The 21,974-nt window shown below is 36.6% G+C and overlaps 1 protein-coding gene across 6 annotated transcripts in view; it reads left to right on the forward strand.

Annotated features, from left to right (window-relative positions):
- tcf12 (transcription factor 12) overlaps nt 1–21,974 on the forward strand; it is a 116,743-nt gene that overhangs the window by 27,124 nt on the left and 67,645 nt on the right. For all 6 annotated transcript variants that reach the window (XM_086287000.1, XM_086286994.1, XM_086287007.1 and 3 more), the window contains exon 4: nt 18,200–18,291. In XM_086287000.1, the coding sequence (XP_086143126.1) occupies nt 18,200–18,291 (92 nt within the window). The remainder of the gene's footprint in view (nt 1–18,199; nt 18,292–21,974) is intronic.

Here is a 21,974-nt window from a genome sequence, read left to right on the forward strand (position 1 = left end):
AAGATGTTGGAAAAAGAACAACGATGGCGACGTTTTGAGGGTAAAATGATGGCTTTAACACTGTGGACACAGCAGCAGTTGAAAGAGAAGTGCTTAAGATGAATCTTGGCAGAGTGGCAGGCAGAGCTCGTTAAGCAGGCAGGTGTGAGCCTGGTTGCTATAGTGACCGCACCCAATGGCTCCATACACACGGACACAGACATGCACCTCACTTCTGCTGCTTAAAATGAACAGAAAAGTCAGGCCGAAACAAATCGTTCCCAAATGAAAAGTAAAAGTCGTATTGACAAAATTCTTTCACCGTGAGCGACAGCAATGTCTAGTCTACCTAATTCTCAGTTTTCATGCCTGTGGAGCTTATTATATGGACGTGGTGACAGTGGAAAGACACCATGCTCTTCTGATTTTCAAACGAACCTTCTGAGCCATTTTAACATTAGAGTCTATGGAAGAGTTGGAGGGAGGAGGCTGTGCATTGGTGACATTTACGAAAGAACCATAACACCTAGGACAATAGTAAACACATTGGATGAAAGAGGACAGCGATGGCTACGTTTTGAGGGTAAAATCATACCTGTAGAGCAAACGCTGCGGACACAGCAGCAGTTTTAAAAAAGATTTTAAGATTAATTTTTTTGCTCCTCTCACTCTAGCAGTTGAGCTGTCTCACTCTAGCCCCAACATTCCGTCCCATACACACCCATTATAAACTTTGAAACGGGTGAAAAAACATCATGAAACTTAAACTGGAACTGAAGAAAAAGTATAATAGATATTGAAAAGATAAATACAAGTTGAATAGTTGAATGTCTTGTCTTCGTTTTAAAGTTTGAATGGTGGCTCTATGTCAATGTATGTGGAAGTAGATACAGTTTAAAGAGGAGGAAGTTGAATGAGAATTTGAAGGGTCTCCCCATTGAAATACATTATAAATTTTTGTTGAAAAAAGTTGAATAAAATTAAAAATATAAATGTTAAAAATGAGAAAAAATAGAAGCAATGTTGTCCAAAAGAATAGGAATCTAACGGTGTTTGAATGGTTTTTCTAAGTTGAACGGTTTTGAAGGAGTAGGCTTTCAAAAAACGTACGGAATAGATAATAATAATAAAATATAACTAGAAAGTGCATTTTCTGAAGAAACTGCAGTGTGAATGCTTGAATCTGAATGTATGCACTGAAATGAATTAATTGCTGAATTTTGAGTTAAAAATATTGAATGAGATTTAAAAAAAACAAAAAAAAAAAAACGAATTTAACCTGAAAACAAAGGTGCCGAACTGCTAAAAGCTGAAGGTTACACAGAAGAAGGAGTTGGAAAAAAACTGAAAATGTTTTAAATGTAAATTAGAAAACCCTAAGAAATGAGAAAAGAACATTTAGAGTCAGAAAACATCTGAATGAATATTAAAAGGTCATATTCTTTGAATCACTGAATGACTCAAATGTGATCCCTCCACTTGGATCCACACAGTTTAAAAAGTTTAAATGCCTGAGCTTTGAAAGATACGGTGTTGGAAAGAGAACAATAATGGCGACAATTTGAGGGTAAAATGATGGCTGTAACACTGTGGACACAGCAGCAGTTGAAAGAGAAGTGCTTAAGATGAATCTTGGTACAGTGGCAGGCAGAGCTCGTTAAGCAGGCAGGTGTGAGCCTGGTTGCTATAGTGACCGCACCCAATGGCTCCATACACACGTACACAGACATGCGCCTCACTTTTGCTGCTTAAAATGAACAGAAAAGTCAGGCCGAAACAAATCGTTCCCAAATGAAAAGTAAAAGTCGTATTGACAAAATTCTTTCACCGTGAGCGATAGCAATGTCTAGTCTACCTAATTCTCAGTTTTCATGCCTGTGGAGCTTATTATATGGACGTGGTGACAGTGGAAAGACACCATGCTCTTCTGATTTTCAAACGAACCTTCTGAGCCATTTTAACATTAGAGTCTATGGAAGAGTTGGAGGGAGGAGGCTGTGCATTGGTGACATTTACGAAAGAACCATAACACCTAGGACAATAGTAAACACATTGGATGAAAGAGGACAGCGATGGCTACGTTTTGAGGGTAAAATCATACCTGTAGAGCAAACGCTGCGGACACAGCAGCAGTTTTAAAAAAGATTTTAAGATTAATTTTTTTGCTCCTCTCACTCTAGCAGTTGAGCTGCCTCACTCTAGCCCCAACATTCCGTCCCATACACACCCATTATAAACTCTGAAACGGGTGAAAAAACATCATGAAACTTAAACTGGAACTGAAGAAAAAGTATAATAGATATTGAAAAGATAAATACAAGTTGAATAGTTGAATGTCTTGTCTTCGTTTTAAAGTTTGAATGGTGGCTCTATGTCAATGTATGTGGAAGTAGTAAGAGTTTAAAAATGAGTAAGTTGAATGAGGATTTGAAGGGTCTCCCCATTGAAATACATTATAAATTTTTGTTGAATAAAGTTGAATAAAATTAAAAATATAAATGTTAAAAATATGAAAAATAGAAGCAGTGTTGTCCAAAAGAATAGGAATCTAACGGTGTTTGAATGGTTTTTCTAAGTTGAACGGTTTTGAAGGAGTAGGATTACAAAAAACGTACGGAATAGATAAAATATAATAATAATAATAAAGATTAGAAGAACAATACTGTGAATGCTTTTCAAGCATTCACACTAATAATAAAGATTACAACAACAATACTGTGAATGCTTTTCAAGCATTCACACTAATAATAATAATAAAGATTAGAATAACAATACTGTGAATGCTTTTCAAGCATTCACACTAATAATAACTAGAAAGTGCATTTTCTGAAGAAACTGCAGTGTGAATGCTTGAATCTGAATGTATGCACTGAAATGAATTAATTGCTGAATTTTGAGTTAAAAATATTGAATGAGATTAAAAAAAAACAAAAAAAACCCCGAATTTAACCTGAAAACAAATGTGCTGAACTGCTAAAAGCTGAAGGTTACACAGAAGAAGGAGTTGGAAAAAAACTGAAAATGTTTTAAATGTAAATTAGAAAACCCTAAGAAATGAGAAAAGAACATTTAGAGTCAGAAAACATCTGAATGAATATTAAAAGGTCATATTCTTTGAATCACTGAATGACTCAAATGTGATCCCTCCACTTTGATCCACACAGTTTAAAAAGTTTAAATGCCTGAGCTTTGAAAGATACGGTGTTGGAAAGAGAACAATAATGGCGACAATTTGAGGGTAAAATGATGGCTGTAACACTGTGGACACAGCAGCAGTTGAAAGAGAAGTGCTTAAGATGAATCTTGGTACAGTGGCAGGCAGAGCTCGTTAAGCAGGCAGGTGTGAGCCTGGTTGCTATAGTGACCGCACCCAATGGCTCCATACACACGTACACAGACATGCGCCTCACTTTTGCTGCTTAAAATGAACAGAAAAGTCAGGCCGAAACAAATCGTTCCCAAATGAAAAGTATAGGTCGTATTGACAAAATTCTTTCACCGTGAGCGACAGCAGCTTCTAGTCTACTGAATTCTCAGTTTTCATGCCTGTGGAGTTTATTATATGGACGTGGTGACAGTGGAAAGACACCATGCTCTTCTGATTTTCAAACGAACCTTCTGAGCCATTTTAACATTAGAGTCTATGGAAGAGTTGGAGGGAGGAGGCTGTGCATTGGTGACATTTATGAAAGAACCATAACACCTAGTACAATAGTAAACACATTGGATGAAAGAGGACAGCCATGGCTACGTTTTGAGGGTAAAATCATACCTGTAGAGCAAACGCTGCGGACACAGCAGCAGTTTTAAAAAAGATTTTAAGATTAATTTTTTTGCTCCTCTCACTCTAGCAGTTGAGCTGCCTCACTCTAGCCCCAACATTCCGTCCCATACACACCCATTATAAACTCTGAAACGGGTGAAAAAACATCATGAAACTTAAACTGGAACTGAAGAAAAAGTATAATAGATATTGAAAAGATAAATACAAGTTGAATAGTTGAATGTCTTGTCTTCGTTTTAAAGTTTGAATGGTGGCTCTATGTGAACGTATGTTGAAGTAGTAAGAGTTTAAAAATGAGTAAGTTGAATGAGGATTTGAAGGGTCTCCCCATTGAAATACATGGGAAATTTTTGTTGAATAAAGTTGAATAAAATTAAAAATATAAATGTTAAAAATGAGAAAAATAGAAGCAATGTTGTCCAAAATAATAGGAATCTAACGATGTTTGAATGGTTTTTCTAAGTTGAACGGTTTTGAAGGAGTAGGCTTTCAAAAAACGTACGGAAAAATAAAATATAACTAGAAAGTGCATTTTCTGAAGAAACTGCAGTGTGAATGCTTGAATCTGAATGTATGCACTGAAATGAATTAATTGCTGAATTTTGAGTTAAAAATATTGAATGAGATAAAAAAAAAGTCCGAATTTAACCTGAAAACAAAAGTGCTGAACTGCTAAAAGCTGAAGGTTACACAGAAGAAGAAGTTGGAAAAAAGCTGAAAATGTTTTAATTGTAAATTAGAAAAACCTAAGAAATGAGAAAAGAACATTTAGAGTCAGAAAACATCTGAATGAATATTAAAAGGTCATATTCTTTGAATCACTGAATGACTAAAATGTGATCCCTCCACTTGGACCCACACAGTTTAAAAAGTTTACATCTCTGAGCTTTGAAAGACAAGATGTTGGAAAAAGAACAACGATGGCGACGTTTTGAGGGTAAAATGATGGCTTTAACACTGTGGACACAGCAGCAGTTGAAAGAGAAGTGTTTAAGATGAATCTTGGCAGAGTGGCAGAGAGAGCTCGTTAAGCAGGCAGGTGTGAGCCTGGTTGCTATAGTGACCGCACCCAGTGGCTCCATACACACGGACACAGACATGCGCCTCACTTTTGCTGCTTAAAATGAACAGAAAAGTCAGGCCGAAACAAATCGTTCCCAAATGAAAAGTAAAAGTCGTATTGACAAAATTCTTTCACTGTGAGCGACAGCAATGTCTAGTCTACCAAATTCTCAGTTTTCATGTCTGTGGAGTTTATTATATGGACGTGGTGACAGTGGAAAGACACCATGCTCTTCTGATTTTCAAACGAACCTTCTGAGCCATTTTAACATTAGAGTCTATGGAAGAGTTGGAGGGAGGAGGCTGTGCATTGGTGACATTTATGAAAGAACCATAACACCTAGTACAATAGTAAACACATTGGATGAAAGAGGACAGCGATGGCTACGTTTTGAGGGTAAAATCATACCTGTAGAGCAAACGCTGCAGACACAGCAGCAGTTTTAAAAAAGATTTTAAGATTAATTTTTTTGCTCCTCTCACTCTAGCAGTTGAGCTGTCTCACTCTAGCCCCAACATTCCGTCCCATACACACCCATTATAAATTTTGAAACGGGTGAAAAAACATCATGAAACTTAAACTGGAACTGAAGAAAAAGTATAATAGATATTGAAAAGATAAATACAAGTTGAATAGTTGAATGTCTTGTCTTCGTTTTAAAGTTTGAATGGTGGCTCTATGTCAATGTATGTGGAAGTAGTAAGAGTTTAAAAATGAGTAAGTTGAATGAGAATTTGAAGGGTCTCCCCATTGAAATACATGGGAAATTTTTGTTGAATAAAGTTGAATAAAATTAAAAATATAAATGTTAAAAATGAGAAAAATAGAAGCAGTCATGTCCAAAATAATAGGAATCTAACGATGTTTGAATGGTTTTTCTAAGTTGAACGGTTTTGAAGGAGTTAGATGCCAAAAAACGTACGGAATATGGAATAATAATAAAGATTTGAAGAACAATACTGTGAATGCTTTTCAAGCATTCACACTAATAATAACTAGAAAGTGCATTTTCTGAAGAAACTGCAGTGTGAATGCTTGAATCTGAATGTATGCACTGAAATGAATTAATTGCTGAATTTTGAGTTAAAAATATTGAATGAGATTAAAAAAAAACAAAAAAAAAAACGAATTTAACCTGAAAACAAAGGTGCTGAACTGCTAAAAGCTGAAGGTTACACAGAAGAAGGAGTTGGAAAAAAACTGAAAATGTTTTAAATGTAAATTAGAAAACCCTAAGAAATGAGAAAAGAACATTTAGAGTCAGAAAACATCTGAATGAATATTAAAAGGTCATATTCTTTGAATCACTGAATGACTCAAATGTGATCCCTCCACTTTGATCCACACAGTTTAAAAAGTTTAAATGCCTGAGCTTTGAAAGATACGGTGTTGGAAAGAGAACAATAATGGCGACAATTTGAGGGTAAAATGATGGCTGTAACACTGTGGACACAGCAGCAGTTGAAAGAGAAGTGCTTAAGATGAATCTTGGTACAGTGGCAGGCAGAGCTCGTTAAGCAGGCAGGTGTGAGCCTGGTTGCTATAGTGACCGCACCCAATGGCTCCATACACACGTACACAGACATGCGCCTCACTTTTGCTGCTTAAAATGAACAGAAAAGTCAGGCCGAAACAAATCGTTCCGAAATGAAAAGTAAAAGTCGTATTGACAAAATTCTTTCACCGTGAGTGACAGCAGCTTCTAGTCTACTGAATTCTCAGTTTTCATGCCTGTGGAGTTTATTATATGGACGTGGTGACAGTGGAAAGACACCATGCTCTTCTGATTTTCAAACGAACCTTCTGAGCCATTTTAACATTAGAGTCTATGGAAGAGTTGGAGGGAGGAGGCTGTGCATTGGTGACATTTATGAAAGAACCATAACACCTAGTACAATAGTAAACACATTGGATGAAAGAGGACAGCCATGGCTACGTTTTGAGGGTAAAATCATACCTGTAGAGCAAACGCTGCGGACACAGCAGCAGTTTTAAAAAATATTTTAAGATTAATTTTTTTGCTCCTCTCACTCTAGCAGTTGAGCTGCCTCACTCTAGCCCCAACATTCCGTCCCATACACACCCATTATAAACTCTGAAACGGGTGAAAAAACATCATGAAACTTAAACTGGAACTGAAGAAAAAGTATAATAGATATTGAAAAGATAAATACAAGTTGAATAGTTGAATGTCTTGTCTTCGTTTTAAAGTTTGAATGGTGGCTCTATGTGAACGTATGTTGAAGTAGTAAGAGTTTAAAAATGAGTAAGTTGAATGAGAATTTGAAGGGTCTCCCCATTGAAATACATGGGAAATTTTTGTTGAATAAAGTTGAATAAAATTAAAAATATAAATGTTAAAAATGAGAAAAATAGAAGCAATGTTGTCCAAAATAATAGGAATCTAACGATGTTTGAATGGTTTTTCTAAGTTGAACGGTTTTGAAGGAGTAGGCTTTCAAAAAACGTACGGAAAAATAAAATATAACTAGAAAGTGCATTTTCTGAAGAAACTGCAGTGTGAATGCTTGAATCTGAATGTATGCACTGAAATGAATTAATTGCTGAATTTTGAGTTAAAAATATTGAATGAAATAAAAAAAAATCAAAAAATCAAATTTAACCTGAAAACAAAGGTGCTGAACTGCTAAAAGCTGAAGGTTACACAGAAGAAGAAGTTGGAAAAAAGCTGAAAATGCTTTAAATGTAAATTAGAAAACCCTAAGAAATGAGAAAAGAACATTTAGAGTCAGAAAACATCTGAATGAATATTAAAAGGTCATATTCTTTGAATCACTGAATGAAGAAAATGTGATCCCTCCACTTTGATCCACACAGTTTAAAAAGTTTAAATGCCTGAGCTTTGAAAGACACGGTGTTGGAAAGAGAACAATAATGGGGACAATTTGAGGGTAAAATGATGGCTGTAACACTGTGGACACAGCAGCAGTTGAAAGAGAAGTGTTTAAGATGAATCTTGGTACAGTGGCAGGCAGAGCTTGTTAAGCAGGCAGGTGTGAGCCTGGTTGCTATAGTGACCGCACCCAATGGCTCCATACACACGTACACAGACATGCGCCTCACTTTTGCTGCTTAAAATGAACAGAAAAGTCAGGCCGAAACAAATCGTTCCCAAATGAAAAGTATAGGTCGTATTGACGAAATTCTTTCACCGTGAGCGGCAGCAATGTCTAGTCTACCAAATTCTCAGTTTTCATGTCTGTGGAGTTTATTATATGGACGTGGTGACAGTGGAAAGACACCATGCTCTTCTGATTTTCAAACGAACCTTCTGAGCCATTTTAACATTAGAGTCTATGGAAGAGTTGGAGGGAGGAGGCTGTGCATTGGTGACATTTATGAAAGAACCATAACACCTAGTACAATAGTAAACACATTGGATGAAAGAGGACAGCGATGGCTACGTTTTGAGGGTAAAATCATACCTGTAGAGCAAACGCTGCGGACACAGCAGCAGTTTTAAAAAAGATTTTAAGATTAATTTTTTTGCTCCTCTCACTCTAGCAGTTGAGCTGCCTCACTCTAGCCCCAACATTCCGTCCCATACACACCCATTATAAATTTTGAAACGGGTGAAAAAACATCATGAAACTTAAACTGGAACTGAAGAAAAAGTATAATAGATATTGAAAAGATAAATACAAGTTGAATAGTTGAATGTCTTGTCTTCGTTTTAAAGTTTGAATGGTGGCTCTATGTCAATGTATGTGGAAGTAGTAAGAGTTTAAAAATGAGTAAGTTGAATGAGAATTTGAAGGGTCTCCCCATTGAAATACATGGGAAATTTTTGTTGAATAAAGTTGAATAAAATTAAAAATATAAATGTTAAAAATGAGAAAAATAGAAGCAGTCATGTCCAAAATAATAGGAATCTAACGATGTTTGAATGGTTTTTCTAAGTTGAACGGTTTTGAAGGAGTAGGCTTTCAAAAAACGTACGGAATAAGAAAATATAACTAGAAAGTGCATTTTCTGAAGAAACTGCAGTGTGAATGCTTGAATCTGAATGTATGCACTGAAATGAATTAATTGCTGAATTTTGAGTTAAAAATATTGAATGAAATAAAAACAAAACAAAAAAAACAACCAAATTTAACCTGAAAACAAAGGTGCTGAACTGCTAAAAGCTGAAGGTTACACAGAAGCAGAAGTTGGAAAAAAGCTGAAAATGTTTTAAATGTAAATTAGAAAACCCTAAGAAATGAGAAAAGAACATTTAGAGTCAGAAAACATCTGAAAAAATATTAAAAGGTCATATTCTTTGAATCATTGAATGACTAAAATGTGATCCCTCCACTTGGACCCACACAGTTTAAAAAGTTTACATCTCTGAGCTTTGAAAGACAAGATGTTGGAAAAAGAACAACGATGGCGACGTTTTGAGGGTAAAATGATGGCTTTAACACTGTGGACACAGCAGCAGTTGAAAGAGAAGTGTTTAAGATGAATCTTGGTACAGTGGCAGGCAGAGCTCGTTAAGCAGGCAGGTGTGAGCCTGGTTGCTATAGTGACTGCACCTAATGGCTCCATACACACGTACACAGACATGCGCCTCACTTTTGCTGCTTAAAATGAACAGAAAAGTCAGGCCGAAACAAATCGTTCCCAAATGAAAAGTAAAAGTCGTATTGACAAAATTCTTTCACTGTGAGCGACAGCAATGTCTAGTCTACCAAATTCTCAGTTTTCATGTCTGTGGGGTTTATTATATGGACGTGGTGACAGTGGAAAGACACCATGCTCTTCTGATTTTCAAACGAACCTTCTGAGCCATTTTAACATTAGAGTCTATGGAAGAGTTGGAGGGAGGAGGCTGTGCATTGGTGACATTTATGAAAGAACCATAACACCTAGTACAATAGTAAACACATTGGATGAAAGAGGACAGCCATGGCTACGTTTTGAGGGTAAAATCATACCTGTAGAGCAAACGCTGCGGACACAGCAGCAGTTTTAAAAAAGATTTTAAGATTAATTTTTTTGCTCCTCTCACTCTAGCAGTTGAGCTGCCTCACTCTAGCCCCAACATTCCGTCCCATACACACCCATTATAAACTCTGAAACGGGTGAAAAAACATCATGAAACTTAAACTGGAACTGAAGAAAAAGTATAATAGATATTGAAAAGATAAATACAAGTTGAATAGTTGAATGTCTTGTCTTCGTTTTAAAGTTTGAATGGTGGCTCTATGTCAACGAATGTTGAAGTAGATACAGTTTAAAAATGAGTAAGTTGAATGAGGATTTGAAGGGTCTCCCCATTGAAATACATTATAAATTTTTGTTGAATAAAGTTGAATAAAATTAAAAATATAAATGTTAAAAATGAGAAAAATAGAAGCAGTCATGTCCAAAAGAATAGGAATCTAACGGTGTTTGAATGGTTTTTCTAAGTTGAACGGTTTTGAAGGAGTTAGATGCCAAAAAACGTACGGAAGATGATATAATAATAAAGATTAGAAGAACAATACTGTGAATGCTTTTCAAGCATTCACACTAATAATAAAGATTAGAAGAACAATACTGTGAATGCTTTTCAAGCATTCACACTAATAATAAAGATTAGAAGAACAATACTGTGAATGCTTTTCAAGCATTCACACTAATAATAAAGATTAGAAGAACAATACTGTGAATGCTTTTCAAGCATTCACACTAATAAAGATTAGAAGAACAATACTGTGAATGCTTTTCAAGCATTCACACTAATTATTGTTTTATGGTAACACTACATCTTTTATTTGCTGTTAAATAACCGTGTTTGTTTCTAAAAATAAAATATTAGTTTGTAATGGGGGTAATTCCATGTCAGTTCTTCACCTCCGTTACACCTGACCGCATCTCAGATTCGCCTGAAAAAGAAATAAAAATCCAGGGGACAGATAAACTTCTTAAAAGGAATTATGCAAAACAAATCAGGTCCCTACTATCATTAGGTTTCTCAATATAAAGGTAAGGCTGGTGATGTGGCTCTGTGAATGTGGACTTGCTGGAGTGTGGCTCAGGTTATCTTAGATCGGTGGATGCTTGAAGTCCTTAATATATTTGTTTGGCTGATCTCTGATAGCAGAATTGGAGAAACCATAACTTGGTTGTCTGTCTTTTTGTGTTGGCCCTGTGATAGACAGACTTGCACCTCATGAATAGGCTCCAGCTCCTCTCATATCTAATATAGATGCCAAATAAGACATTTGCAGTGGTTAATATTTTTCTGGCCAAATGAATCAGGGCAGTGTGATGTAGAGCAGAAGTTCTAGAGAAAAGTAATCTTTCCCTGCGAGAAAGGGAGGAGTAAAGGCTGAATGTTATGAGGTGTAATCAAAATGTTCTGGAAACCAGATCATGAAAATCAAAAACCGTATCTGATTTGAGTTTACCCGATCTCTCCCTTTAAGATTATCTTCACGTGCATCTCTTGACCATTTTCAGCCCCACTTTTATTTTTCCTTCCTACATGTCCCGCTATGACCACTTGCACTGTGTGCTCTGTGATTTCTGCACACACCCTTGAACTTGTGCAGAGAGCAATCCTAAACTTCTCTTTCAAACTGTGTCCATCTACAAATGAGCATGTTTCAGTTAAAGAATTGTCAGTGTCAATGAACAAAAGTGGCAAGTGAGGTCAGGAGCACATCCACGAGTGTGCCGTTTGTTTTTCTTGATAGTCACACGGTCGTGCATAAGAATTTCTTTTCCTCTGGGGTCAGTCTGAAGTTTCTGAGGGAGAACATTCAGAGCAAACAGCCTGAACTGTGCTTCATGCCTCTTGATCACACCTCATATTATCAACATTTCTGTCCCGATTAGATGCATCCCTAATTTTGGGCTAACAGGTCTTAATTTAAATTTGTTGAAATATAGTGTTTGAGATTGTCGATTATGTCAGGAAACAGCGTGTTTGAAATTCACTGTTTCTAGCTGTAATCATGGACATGTTTGTTTTGTAGCCAGTGTTTGTAGCTAGTGCAAAAGATTGTGGTAAATAAAAAGGTGTGGTGTAAGTGTAGCTTATATGGAGTAATGGAGGGTTGATGTTAACCCTGTGTATCCCTGTTGGAATCAGTTGGATTTGTCTGATTTCAGTTGCTATTTCACATTATTGTGATTTGCGTGAAAACATTTGGCACAGTCATAGTTTTGACTGGGCTGCTCTAAGATCATTTATACAAGAAACCATCAATTAGACATCAAGCCCAAAAACCTTCTCCCTGAGGGGCCCCATGTGTACTTGTGTATTGTGGAGTAGTGTCTTCATGGACAAGTCTGTGTGGTCACAAAAAAATTGGCAGGCATGTGGACGTCTGCACAGAGCCTCACATTCATCATCTTTGCGATGTAGAAATTTACGTCACTCGGACCTGTGTGAACCCTAGCATTACTCTAACAGACATGGAAACTATATCACGCTGCACTATTTGCCAGAAGTGAATACATCCCTTTGGAAAATAGATCTGATTATCAAATGATCCACAGCCCTCATTTACTGCATTAAAGGCCCCATGGTAGAAGCGTAATGAGCGTTAGTCAACCTTTTTATTACTGGGATAGTGGGATAATAGTGTTGCACCAATATCTGAAGAAATGCTCAAGATATGTTTGCGTTGCTCTGGTTTTTTGAGTGTACCTGGCCAGATCTTTGTCAGAACCTTGTCTGTCTCCTTTGGGCACTTATGGGAGATTCGTCTAGTCTCTAGTACCTTGTGTCTGGAGACAGGAAATAATGTTTCTAGCTAGTGTTTTGTTATATAGAAGATTTTATTACACACAAGTTCAATGTACTTACCCCCCCCCCCCCCCCCCCCCCAAATAAGAAGCTAAACTGTACAAAGAAATAAAATATAACTCGACAAATACACAAACACAAGCCAAAGGTCATCACAGTCCTTTTTGTGTGTTACTGTTTGCATCTCATCTACTGTGGTCGTCCGGCCCACTTTCATGCCACACACCTCATCTGAGTCAAACAGATTTATCTCGGCCTCATATAGACAAAGATTATACACCCAGTATTCATCAAGCTTCTTTTCATGTTCTTTTGCAAATTGTAATCCTGCAGTTTAGTACAGTTGTGTACTTCCATATAGTAGCTGCAACTCATTATTAGTTGGCCATCAGTTTTACTGCAGGCTTTTTCCATCTTGATTTAGATTTTTTTTTCTGTTCCTCTGCCAACGCTCATGTAACGCCATGATGCACACATGGAAATATATATAGCCCAAGGGTCCAAAACTGAGAACCCAATATGAGAATGTATGAGAAAGTATATGCATAACTGTTTCAAACTTACTCTACAGCTCTTGAGGTTTCCCAAATGACTGGTAACACACACACACACACACATACATACATACGTATATATATATATATATATATATATATATATACATATATATATATATATATATATATATATATATATATATATGTATACATATACACACATATATATATATATATGTATACGTTCTAAAAATAACCTGCGATATGTGAAATCCGTAAAGTAGCCAACTTAATTTTTTGACAATTATTATAGATTTTAAGGCTTAAGGCTATTATAGGTTTTTTTAAGGCTACACATTTTATACACTTTTCTCAGACAGGCATGAAAATTTTCACACTTTTCACCCATAGGAGCAATTTATGTATTATGGGCCCCATGTGTTATGCCTTTGATGGTGTATAAAAGTTTTGTCAGCATTGGTGCGTTTGTTGGGTAGAAAACTTACAAACATACAGTACAGCACTTCAGAGTCACACTGCTAGCGATCGAAGATTTATGTAAATTTGACAAGCTGAATGCATTCTGTACTGTACAGGAGACACGGTACGAGATTGATTGATTGCACTGCAAAAAAAAAAAAGCATGCAAAATTGCACAAAAAAATCCGCAAAACATATAGCGAGGGACCACTGTATACAAAATGTGTCACTGTCTTTGCCCATAGGAGCAATTTATGTATTATGGGCCCCATGTGTTATGTTAAGTGTATTTCAGATACTGCCAGGACCAAATGCTCTTTTTTGTAAAATAAATGCATAACATTTGGCGTGTGGTTGTGCTGCCAACTGTTTTCGAGTGATGGAAAGTATTCATTCTCCAAGTGAGTAAGATGATATAGATTCCTATCTCAGCAAATGTCACTAGTAGTGAAATTCTAAATACAAACTGTAATGCTTGGCTATTTTTTTCCTGCAGTTTGCTGAGCAGACACTTTCACAGCCTTGTTGAATTTTCTTGCATCAGTAATATTGAACTTAATGCTCAAATCTTTTCATTTGTACAAAAAGTGCACAAATAATTTTATTGGCTGGCTTTTAACTGAATCTAGGTTTGGTGCAAGCTGTTCATGAATGATGCCGTAGAGATGGTAAGAAAGGAGGAGTCAGCATGTTATTACAAACACAACCACTACAACCACACTGCTTGCTTTTTCACCCAGAGCCTTCTACTGAAAACATGTTGTTGATAATGGTTTGATGGACTACATACTGAATATTAGGGATGTTCCTACAAATTTGCTGGTCAATTAAGCTGGAGAACAAAAATCAGATGAGGTGGACAGGTCTTAAAGTCATAGAACAGAAAAAAAAAAAGAGCTCAGTCTAATGCAGGGACGTCAAAGTCATTGGACACTGCGGGCCACATAAAGCCCACTTTTAGCTCAAGTCGGGTGGACCAGTTAAACTCCCCTTTCTATCAGTGTAAAGAACTTCTAGTCTAACATAGTGGAAAACACCCTGAGACACACTCGGAGACCAAACATTTCTTAAAAAAACGATGAATGTGAACCTGATTCTCCATGTTTCATTATGCTTACATTGCAGCCAGCCAGTGTATTTGTGTGTTTTCTTTATCCTCTTGTATCAGTGAGTAATCTCATTGTGGTGGCTGTCTGTGTACCGAGAAGAGAGGGAACCCTAGAGCCCTTTTGGAGATGGTAATCAGACAAGATGACAACCAGTGGCCCAGACTGCAAACACTGACCATTGTTACATTCACAGTGTAAAATGCCTCAGCTGGGCGACAGCATGTCACCATCGTGTCATCACACTACCAACACTAGTAGTTCAATTAGTAACACGAGTATCACGGCCTCAAATGTGGATGACAAAACCGACAAATCACAAAAGCGAGACAAATTAACTTTATAGTTTGCCCACTGAAGAAGAGGAAATGAATCTACTCCGTGCAAGCAGCAAAGCACCATGTCTGTCAGGATGAAACTTATTTGTTGCGCTGCTCACTGGTGCGTGATTTCTGGTTACAGAAATGTCACTGACTTTCGGGTAAAATGTATAATTAGACAAACAGGTTTCTGACTAAGAAGTTCTTGGCAGAATGGAGGCTGAAATTGTAGTATTGACACTAAAAATTAAAAAAAAAAAATCTAACTGCAGTATCATTTCAGATTGGGTATTTTTTCCGTATCTTGTAATCATTGTTCCACATCCTCATCAATTTCCGATAACACCAAAGGGCTTTGTTTGTGATTATTAGCTTTAGTGACGCATAAAAAGTTCCATGTAAGCTGCACTGAACCTCATTAGGTGAAACTGAACATTATATGTAGGGCTGCAGAGCTGTATTTAGATGTTGGTGAATCAGAGGACCACCACCAAACACGTTTTGATCAGTGATTATAGGTTTGTTTTTAGCTGTGCATAATTAACTTTTGCTTTTTACTTGTTGTTTGTTAGTTTCACTTGGAAAAATTCAGCTTTTTTGATTATTAGACCAACTTTGCTGCATATCATCTGTTAAATTTGTTAAACCTGTTAAAGTGTAAAAAAAAAAGTTTTTTTTGTTTGTTGTATTATTTTTTCTGAGCATACCCAATATTTATAAAATCTGATATTCTTTATTTGAAGTTGGAAATGAACAAATGGGATTGCATTTTACTGGGACAGATATTATTACAACAGGGACAATCAATAACTTCGAGAATATTGATGCTTTACCCGCGTTGCAGTTATGTTTTCTTTGTGGTGACTTTGGCTATTACAGGAGCACAATAATGTTCAATCGAGGCATCAAATATTTGTTACTGACTATATCACATAAATTAGATTGTAAAAATCAGATATTGTGTTTTTCAAGCTGTGCCAGATGCTCTAGCTTTGCAGATTGGTTGGCGTTATTGATTTTATTTGTTTATCAGTTTGAGTTTTGAAACATTCAGGTTTTCTTTAATTTAGAAAATGAGTTTTATCACGTTTCAGTGCTCAGCTGTTTAGCCTGCCATACATCGGATTACCAAGTTTCTGGTTGCTTTGTGGTACATGAGGAGAATTTGAAGGAAAAATATATTTATGTGTCACATTTAAAGATATCAGTTAGTCACTTTTCTTTTTGTTTTGTTGTAAAAATCACACTGCTGTCATGGCAGTCTGGGTGTTAATCAGACCAAAGGCTTGCACCTGTAATTAAATAGCATTTCCAACTTGTAAGCAAGACAAGAGTCTGTTTATGTGACCCACCCAGGTTATTAAGTTTTTCTTTTTGTTTTTTCCTTTTTGCTCATTTGTGGTCATTGTTATATCCAAAGCTGCTGGCTGAAGATGTTTTTTGGCGGACATTAAGTGTTGCAGCTCAGAACTAATTTCACTAATTACTGTCATCAGTAAATCTGTGAATTATTTTCCTCCAGATTTTTTTTCCTGAATAAAATATTAGAAAATGAACAGCATATGCAAATATCTTGTTTTGTTCAGACAACCACCCGAAACTCAGATATATTTCTTAATAATGAAAATTGAAAAAGGAAAAAAACCCCCACAGAAAACATTTCAAGCTGGAAAAGCCAGAATAAAAGAGAAGTGCATTTTTTTTTTCATTATTATTATTGTGCTGTTGTCAAACTGGTAAACTTAATCACGTTGAGAAAATTAAAAAAAATATGGGTGGTAGATTTGTTTTGACAAAGAAATAGGTAGATATAGGAGTCATACTATATTATATATATTATATATTTTATATATAGTATATTATATATAATATAGGGCAGCACGATGGCACGGTGGTTAGCACTGTTGCCGCACAGCAAGAAGGTCCTGAGTTCAATTCCAACATCAGGCCGGGGTCTTTCTGTGTGGAGTTTGCATGTTCTCCCCGTGTTTGCGTGGGTTCTCTCCGGGTACTCCGGCTTCCTCCCACCGTCCAAAGACATGCAGCTTGTGGGGATAGGTTAATTGGATAATCCAAATTGTCACTAGGTGTGAATGTGCGAATGAATGTGAGTGCGAATGGTTGTCTGTCCCTGTATGTTGGCCCTGTGACAGACTGGCGACCTGTCCAGGGTGTACCCCGCCTCTCGTCCTATGACAGCTGGGATGGGCTCCAGCGCCCCCTGCGACCCTGAAAAGGATAAGCGGAAGCGAATGGATGGATGGATATATAGTATAATGTATTTAATTGTCAGATGTTATACTGTAATGTTAATGATTTAAACATTGCCATTGGAAAATGTGAAAAACAGTTACATTCGATATTTGCTGAGTAGGATATTATTGTTGTGAAATAAAAATTATACAATGCTTTTATAAGGTGTTGTAAGTGCATGAACGCTGCACATGGGTCATTTTAGTCCTGGTAGGTGGTTGCCAGGCAACATGATAGCATCATGTCACATGGATAAAAGTTATATCTGTGTGATGCACCTATGTGCCAAATTTGGTTCATTAGGTGTCAATCTTGTGGAAGGAATTCACAGGCAAACAGAGACACAGAAATTTAATTTGTTATAGTACGATTAGTTGGATATATTATTAGTTCACACGTGAACTCTTTCCTTTATCTGTAAAACATATTCTAATGTAATCTAATTCATTATGGATTATAATAACTTTTATACCAAAAAAAAGTTAGAAACGTAAATTGGACAAACACAGATTTATATAGATTGTTCTCGTGCTTGTCTTTTGCTACTTACAAAATAAATATTCCGTGCGGAAACACACAAACTCTTTACATAATTGAAATGTCTGAAAATTCCCAAAAACAGATTCGTAATTATGAAAAAAAATTTGCCAGCAAATCTGTAAGAAATCAAAGCCTTTAATGTTAAAAAAAGGTTCATATATTTTCCACACATTTCCAATGTTCTAGCCATGCCAGAACAGATGTGTAAGAAACATTTTTTTATAGTTAAAAAGATTACAAAAGCAAATATAAATATAAGGGTCATTATATACAGTGAGTTATAAACAGAAGATGTCGTGTTAAACACAACCACAGGGACACTAAATAAACCGGTGTTGTTTGAGTGAAGACACAGGTACATGTGGTACGGGTACACTGAACTGTGAGGGTAATCGTGACTTTCTGACTGAGTTGTGCTCTCTGTTTCTGACAGGTATGGATGAGCGGACCACCCAAGCATCTTGGACCCCAGGTGGCGAGTCCAGTCCTTCCTATGAGTCCAGTCCTTCTTATGAGTCCTCACGGGTAAGATGACCCACACGATAATGCTCCTGAGTGACCTTTCTGCTCCACAGCACATCGTTTAACACTTACTATAACAAAGACCTTATCCCAGCACCATTGTTGCTGTTGGACCTATGATAGACATGTATTTGTGTGACAGACGGGACCAGCAAAGGTTAGAAAACACTGGAATCTGGTGTTATTCTTGAGCTTCCTTTTAGTTTAAAAAATATTTCAGTTCAGGCTATATTTAAATGGTGCTTGTTATTCATTTCCACAATGAGGCAAGGTCTTTTTCAATAACATAATAAGACTTTTGATAAAGGGATTGATAAAATAATCCAATCCCTGTCAGAAAGTAGATGACTAAATTAAAGATATAAATGAAAGATTAAAAAAAATACCCTGTCACGATTTTGCAAAACTAAATCGGCAGTTTGAGTGTCTAATACTGAGAGTAGTGAAAATATCCGCATGTTAAATTAAATATGGGTTTGTTTCTCCTTTTGTTGGTTAATTGAACAAAATATACTTATTTTTAAATCATATAAAACAGAGAAATGCAGGCAAAATAATCTAATTTGAGAATGTAAAATGCCAAGGATTAATCTGTTACCAAAATAGTTGCAAGATTTTTATCTGTTGATCCACTGATTCAGTCAGAAAACTGAGCTTCAGAATAAGCAGGTGCTTTTTGCCGTACATTTAAAAACTTTACTCTCCATGAAAACAAGACAATATTATGTTTATTATGTTATAAGCTGCATTGCAGGAAAATATGGTTTGTGATCATCTCCGCAGGCCAATCAGCCTGTCTGTAAATGTAAATGTTTAATGTTAGTCCTTTTTTAAATCATGGCAAATGGTGGACTTTAAAATTAAAGGATCAACTTATTCATGGATGCATATCCGAAGATATTTACAGAAAACAATATTTTTAGTTATTTTCTTCATTCTGTCCATAACTAATATCTGCTGATATCCAGCACTCTGCTACCCTGCACTATGCACAGTTAGTTCAGTACAATTTAGCCTATGATCTCAGGCCTGTGTGAAGTAGAAATGAGAAATTTGTTTAAATTTGTCACTTTAAGGAGTGTAAATTAACATGATATGTCATGGAATTAAAAAATTTTAAAGGTCATGTAGCTTTATTTGTGATGACCTAATCCACTGTAAATCGTATCTTCAAAATATTCTCAAGTGTAGTTCATTTGTAAAATAATGAACAAGATGTGTGCATGTTCATTTCCATGTGAAACTGTATCTCTTTGTTTAAGTGAGAACATCTCACTGTTTGTGTGAGCAAGTGTGAACAGCTCTTCCCGTTTGTTTGTCCCTCACACATTGGTTGTTCTAGATGCCCTGTATGAATTTCATTTAATGTCAATCTCCTGTCACTTTCTATTAGAATTCAGTTAAATGTCAGAGCCACTCGAGCTGCGTTACCTTGTTTATTTCTCTGTGCCCTTCCCGAATGAACATCTACAGGCTATGGTAACATAGGCAGCTTGATTTGAATTATAAGACTGAGACGCTTGAGATATCTTTGCTCCAGGTGCATATAAATGAGTGATTCTGACATTACAAGGCACACCATCAGCCAGCAGACAGCTGTTTGCACCTCCATAAGGCGTGCATGTCAACACTCACACACAGCTGCGTATGTACCTTACAGATTTGATTTATATACCCTATAGAATATTATATCCCGCATATGCTGGTTTAGGAAAGAAGTGGCTTTTCTTGTAAAGCTCAATAGACTATAGTAATCTGTCCAGACAGTTTCAGGTTTTTCAATGAATAATGTATTTTGAGATTTTTTTTTAATACAGTTCACATAGTTTTGATGTCTGCTCGCAAACATTGTTGACCATCTGAAAGGTGACCTAATTAGATTCAAAGAAAAGCTGCATATTTAAAAAAAAAAGTTTTTTTGTTATTATTATTTACCGCAAGAAAAATACTCATGAAATAACTAAATAAAAGGAAAGAACTGAATTAAAAACGAATAACAAAAAATTTCACAAAACCAAAGCCTAAAGAAAATAATAAATACATCATCAGTTAGGGCTGCACGTTTAATCGTTAGAAAATCGCGATCTCGATTCATACTTATGTGCGATCTCATTTCCAAATGACAACGATTTAAAAAAAAAAAAAAAAAAAGACGACGACGATTGTACCGCATTTTGATCCGGGACGTAATCTGCATGAAAACAAGCGCTCACTCTTCCTGCTCAACAAATGACAAGGGCGGAGCCTTATACCACGTGATACAGAAGCTGTGCCGTGTGATGCTAAAATTAGCAGGGAAAAAACAACGGAGAGCACGTCAGGGATGACGAGAAAGTGACAGGAGAAAATCCGTCCCGGTCAACCACCCAAACACCAATAACGGGAACCTTATGCAGCGCTTCCCTATACCCGTCGAACTCCCGCAGGCACAAAGAAATTACGGAGGCTATCACTTATCACCTGACCAAAGATATGGCTCCCATCAACACTGTGGAAAACGAGGGATTTAGGGAAATGATCAACACTAACTAATGATTAAATGCAGAGTGCTATATAAAGAAATGGTGAGTAAAGAGAGGTGTCTGTTGCTGTCTTTTATTGATTTTGGTACATCAAGACACGACAAGACTGATGCCTGCTGTCTATATTCCCAGAAATTCACATTAAAAAGAGATTCAATTATTAACCACTTCTGGTCCTGTTAGAACCTCATATAGAATAGAGAACATAACCTTTCAACCAGTTGCCAACCAGTTGAGTTGGGTCCCCACTGCAAAGAGATTCATTGCAGATGACTTAAGCTCACTGGCACAGACTGACTAAGATTGATTACAGTGTGCTGGCAGTCCATCTATGTTTATAAATTAGACAGTGGTTACTTATAAAGCGCCACTCATCTGTGAGTGATTGCGTGCAGTCCAAGTCAGACCATGACTTTTTGGAGACACTTTGCTACGTATTGTGCAATCACTTTGTGATCAAAAGTGGTCACCCTGAGGTTAAGGGTGTTGCATGTGCAGTAAGCATTCAGTGCGGTCACAGGGCAGCCAACTGATTTTTCCTGTCACAAGGAGGTTGCTGTAGGTTTTTACTGTTGAATGACTGAACCATATCATGGTCATCTCAGGCACCAAAGGCTGCTATTGAAACTTAATGTTAACAAAGTGCAGCACAATGTTGGCTTAAAGAGTGTTGAACTAAAAAAGCTTGTTTCAGACAGTGAATGAACTAAACAGGTGCAGCAAAGAAAAATTATAAGGTAAAATAGGGAATATTTTAAACTTGAAATCATGGAAAGCTACTGTAGTAGAATGAAAGAATAAAAATATAGGGGCACACATGAGCATAACGGTCCACTTTGAGGCATAACTGCACTAAATATTAATATCACAGCAAAATCTCCTCATGTCATGATATATGTGCTTGTTGCACGGCATAGCTACGAGAACACTGCTTTAATTTACATTTTAAACAGCAGCCCTGACCACAAGCCCTTACCAGACGTCACTACAGGAGTCTCAGTAATGGTGGGCTGTTAGTAGGTAAACCATAACACTGTTCTTGGCCAGGCAGGCAAAGGAAACCACAGCAACCAAAGTCTGAACACAGCATGGCTGAAGTAATAACCCCAGCACTACTAAATAAATGACTGTGTGTGGCAGTACTGAACTCACTGAAGAAGCCAT

Source organism: Aulonocara sp. 'chitande type north' Nkhata Bay, linkage group LG1 (assembly GCF_057382095.1).
Source record: "Aulonocara sp. 'chitande type north' Nkhata Bay isolate Kocher_YH1m ecotype deep benthic linkage group LG1, A_spYH_male_GT1.1, whole genome shotgun sequence".
NCBI lineage: Eukaryota > Metazoa > Chordata > Actinopteri > Cichliformes > Cichlidae > Aulonocara > Aulonocara sp. 'chitande type north' Nkhata Bay.